At 34.6% G+C, this 4,575-nt stretch overlaps 1 protein-coding gene across 1 annotated transcript in view; it reads left to right on the forward strand.

Moving 5' to 3' along the window:
• LOC117115321 (sodium-dependent phosphate transport protein 2B-like) overlaps positions 1-2,937 on the forward strand; it is an 8,735-nt gene extending 5,798 nt beyond the window's left edge. Inside the window, exon 5 of the mRNA XM_033259061.1 lies at positions 1,369-2,937. Within this exon, the coding sequence (XP_033114952.1) occupies positions 1,369-2,277 (909 nt within the window). The 3' untranslated portion in view covers positions 2,278-2,937. The remainder of the gene's footprint in view (positions 1-1,368) is intronic.
• Positions 2,938-4,575: the final 1,638 nt, after the last annotated feature.

Genomic DNA, 4,575 nt, shown 5'->3' on the forward strand with positions numbered 1-4,575 from the left:
TATATATTCAGGTATAATGTATACGCTGTCTGGAGGGAGATTTCCTTCTTCTACATGCCGAACATCCATAATTCGTAATTAGCAATAACATCTTTGAATGCTAACCTAAATTTAATCACTGGTCATCTCCCATATACGGTACTATGTTATATACATATGCTATATTGTTCATATTTATAATGCTTTGTATTTTGTATTTAAATTTATGCGCCCAACCAAAATTTAAATTTTGGACGATAAATAATTTAAATCTCCAATTTCGAAATAGTTAAACAATATTTTTACATGAGAAAGTAGCATATAGTATTTTAAATGGTTGTCTGGAGAGAGATTCCCTTCTTCTAAGGGCCTCTAGGGTTTGTCAATTAGCAATAGTATGGTTCGCTATGTCAGAAATTGGGCTCCAGCTAGATTTTTGTGCCAAAATGGATTTTTTTGTTTTATCCATTATTTTTGTTTTATCCACATCATCAGCCACCATTTTTAATTTCAAGATGGCCGACACCACATAAAACATGGTTAGGCTATGTTTGGTGTCAATGGAAAGGGAATTATACACTGATCATTTTATTCCTTTACACATATACCTATTGTAATAATACATATTTACAGAGATATAGACCAAAAAAATAAAGTCACATGACCAAAAGTCAAAATCAATTTTTTTGGTATCGTTCTAAAGCTCTTTCGATGCTGAATAATGTTTGACAACACACATATATCAGAAATGGTGTAGTTTTTCATATTATTGTGCCGTAAAGTACAAATATGGCATAGCATATTAAAATAAACAGGACACTGTTGCGTAACGCTTGTGAGCTCTCGGGGTTGGGGAGTGGCCTCCTAACACTACCTAGCACTTTACCACCAAGCCTTAACAGTAGCGTAACGCATGTGGTTTCTGGGTCAAGTCCTAGTCCAAACGGGCCCCGGAGTGGCCACATGGGCTCTTCTTACCACTGTGTACTACCCTACAACGCCTAATTTTTTTTAATTCAACACACCAAAAATGACAAAAGCTAGCCAATAAAATTCATTTTGGCACAAAAATCTAGCTGGATTACATAGCATACTGTACTACAATGCGAATGTAATTACCCAACTTTAATCACGGTTCATCTCCCATATGCATATTTTATGTTATTATGTTATGTTTTATTTTATGTTTTCTCTGTTTCATTTTTCATATTCATAATGCTTTGTTTCGATATAAATCTTTGCGTCCAAACAAACTATTAATATTGGACGATAAATAATTTGAATCTTGAATTTCGAATAGGCCTAGTTAAACAACATTTTTACATGAGAAACAAAACACTCGGCTAATAATAATAGTAATTTTCTAAATATGTTGTTATTTGATATCTTTCAGGTAAATATGAACATCTGTTTGCCAACTCATCTCTTTCTGATACAAATGCCGGCATCATCATGTTATTTGCTTCCCTGTTTCTCCTGTGTTTCTGCTTGTTTGCGATCATCAAAATTCTTCACACAATTCTGAGGGGAAAGGTAGCTCGTTTGATCAAAAAGTTTATCAATGCCGATTTTCCCGGGAAGCTGTCGTTCCTGACTGGATACTTCGCAATTGTACTCGGCGCCTTGTTGACATTCCTTGTCCAAAGTAGTTCCATATTTACTTCTGCCATAACACCTCTTGTTGGTGTAGGAGTTATCACTCTTGAGAGAATGTACCCGTTGACCCTGGGAGCAAATATCGGTACCACTGCAACCGCTATGATAGCGTCACTGGCAGCTACAGGTAACAAGCTCAAACCTTCGATCCAGGTTGCCTTATGTCATCTCTTCTTTAACATTACTGGGATCCTAATTTTTTATCCTATTCCTTTTATGCGTAAAATACCCGTGTCCTTGGCCAAAAAACTAGGTAATACAACAGCCAAATATCGTTGGTTCGCCCTTTTGTATCTATTAGTCATGTTCTTTCTGTTACCAGCCTTCGTGTTTGGCCTTTCCTTGTGGAGTATTTGGGCACTCGTCGGATTTGGTATTCCAATCCTCCTCCTGTCTCTCTTTATTACAATAGTAAATATTTTACAAAACAAACGACCACATTGGCTACCAGTTAAGCTCCAAGATTGGGAATTTCTTCCTACCTGGCTCCATTCCTTGAAACCGCTAGACTCTATTATAACTAAGGTCATGGAACTTTTATGTAAACGTTGCACATGTCGCCAAATTGAAGAGAAGCAGGAAGATGTAGTGATGCTTAAGATATCTACTTTATCAAACGAAAATCAGAATAACGATAAATAAACTTGTGCCAATAAAATATGCATAATGCAAATAAACAAAATACATAGGCCTAGATTATGGAATAAGACTAATATACTAATAATATATAATATAAAATATTGAGAAATTTATTAGTTTTCCAGTTTCACAATACAACATTTTATTCAGTTAACATTTCCATGCATTTACTATTTATTATCATTTGTTTATTAACGTACAAGTTTAAATAAAAAACAGAACGTTAAAGAAGAGGAATTTACGAGTGTGAAAGAAAGGTAAATTGAGATTCTGAGGGCGGGGAAGACGATAAATTTTGTCGGGGAACAAACAAATTAAAAAAAATATTTACATGTAATATTCGTTTAGCCACCATATTGTTTGTGTTCACTTTTCATTACAACAACAACAATAACAATAACAATAATAATAATAATAATAATAATAATAATAATAATAATAATAATAATAATAACAATAATTCAATGAGACTAATTAAAAATAATTTGCGTTCTGTTATGGCAAATGCTCATTTAGATAGCCTGATGATGGTTGGAATATACATCGTGAAGTAACCTCGACCATGACAGCGTGGTTGACAGATTTCATGCAAAATTTCAAAAATATAGTATTTCACTTTCAAGAATGAGGATTTTAAAATAAATTGGATGGTTACATTGCATACTCATTGTTTCTTGTTTTATTCAAAATGTTTTGGTTTTGGAAGCTGATTTCAACATTGGAAAGCATAGCCTATAATAAGTCATATTATAGACTGGATGCCTATCAAATAAATAATAAAAATTCGCCATAATTCGTAAAATATCCGTGGCCCCCCTGGACCCCCACCGGGGGGCCCTAGGTCCAGATCTGTAGGGAAAGTCAAAAATCAAACTCCGCGTCGTGTCCAGACCCCGCAAACCATCGGATCCGCATCGTTCGTCATACCCACCACCTGCGGCGTACGGGTTCTACTTCGCCTGTCAATCCACGCCAGCGTAACGTAACCAGGTCGTTGGTGTCGTTGTAGAACAGGGTTGAGCCCTCGGTCACACGGTAGTTCTTGCGACCAAGTTACCTTCGATACGAGCTTCCGCATAAGGTGAATAGACCTAATCATTCTTCGTTTTTCGGATTATTGATTTGCTCGGTTTCCAAAATGACTTTGACGAATCCGATCTTTTTTTTTTTTTTCGGGATTCGTCGACAGCACATTACCGCATATAATAATCTGAATGGAACCTTTGTCGCAATGACCCAGACACGACGAGCTCCAGAACCAATGATGATCTTGATGATGTTGATCTTGTACTAATTATACGTTTGAGTATCGTAAACGAACGTATCTTTCGGCGTCGCATCGCTGAACCTTCGTCTGCAGCAAATCCACCTCGTCCGTTGGCGATCCTCGTCTCGTCCACCGACGAAAAACAAGTAGGCTGCCGTGAGCAGCCAGCATCTGCATCCCGGTCCGTCTGAACGCATCAGAAATGTCAACCTCATTTCTCTCATCTCTCATTGCACGTAGTGAGATACAAAAAAGCTACATGAAAAAGTATATGTAAAAAAGAGATAATACATTGAGCATTATAGAGTATAATTTTTTTTTAAATTATTACAAGACTATTATTGAATCATTATTTATTTAAATAAACTAAAACATACAAAAATATTAAATAGATGTAAAAACATAGGATATAATACAAAAAGTTATTAAATAATTAATCATTTGTTTATTTATCTTAACTACAATAGAAAAAAATGACATGAAATTCTTTCTTTCTTTGCTTAAATATTGTAATTTGTTAATAATAGTTTGGACTAAGCCTAACTCATTTAGTGCGTTTCCGTTATAGGGTAATATTATTGAAAAATAATTACATGATGAATTTTGTCTTGGTTGGCTTAATGATATCACCCAATAACCAGTCAAAATGCGGACATATTGTCTTTTTAAAAACAAATTTACCATGGAAAAGTATTGTAAATTCTTTGATATCGATGTGCGTTGCAATTTTACTAAACTAAGAACAAGTGCTCACTCACTCATGATTGAAAAGGGGCGCCACACCTCTCCTGTTACTCCTCTTTCTAACAGAATTTGGTACAAATGAGATTAAAGACGAATTTCATTTTCTTATCATTTATTTTACTCTGATTTTTGTAATGAATTATTTAATTAGCAAAGGAGCATCACAATTGATAATTTAAATTATTTTGATAAATTTGTCTTTTTAGTTGGAGCCCATAATATAAAGTCAACATTTTTCGTATCCAGTTTGTATTACCGTTATGCAGTACTACATTATATATATATATATA

This window comes from Anneissia japonica, unplaced genomic scaffold (assembly GCF_011630105.1).
Source record: "Anneissia japonica isolate Jap-2015-1 unplaced genomic scaffold, ASM1163010v1 scaffold287800_len1627635_cov199, whole genome shotgun sequence".
Classification (NCBI taxonomy): domain Eukaryota; kingdom Metazoa; phylum Echinodermata; class Crinoidea; order Comatulida; family Comatulidae; genus Anneissia; species Anneissia japonica.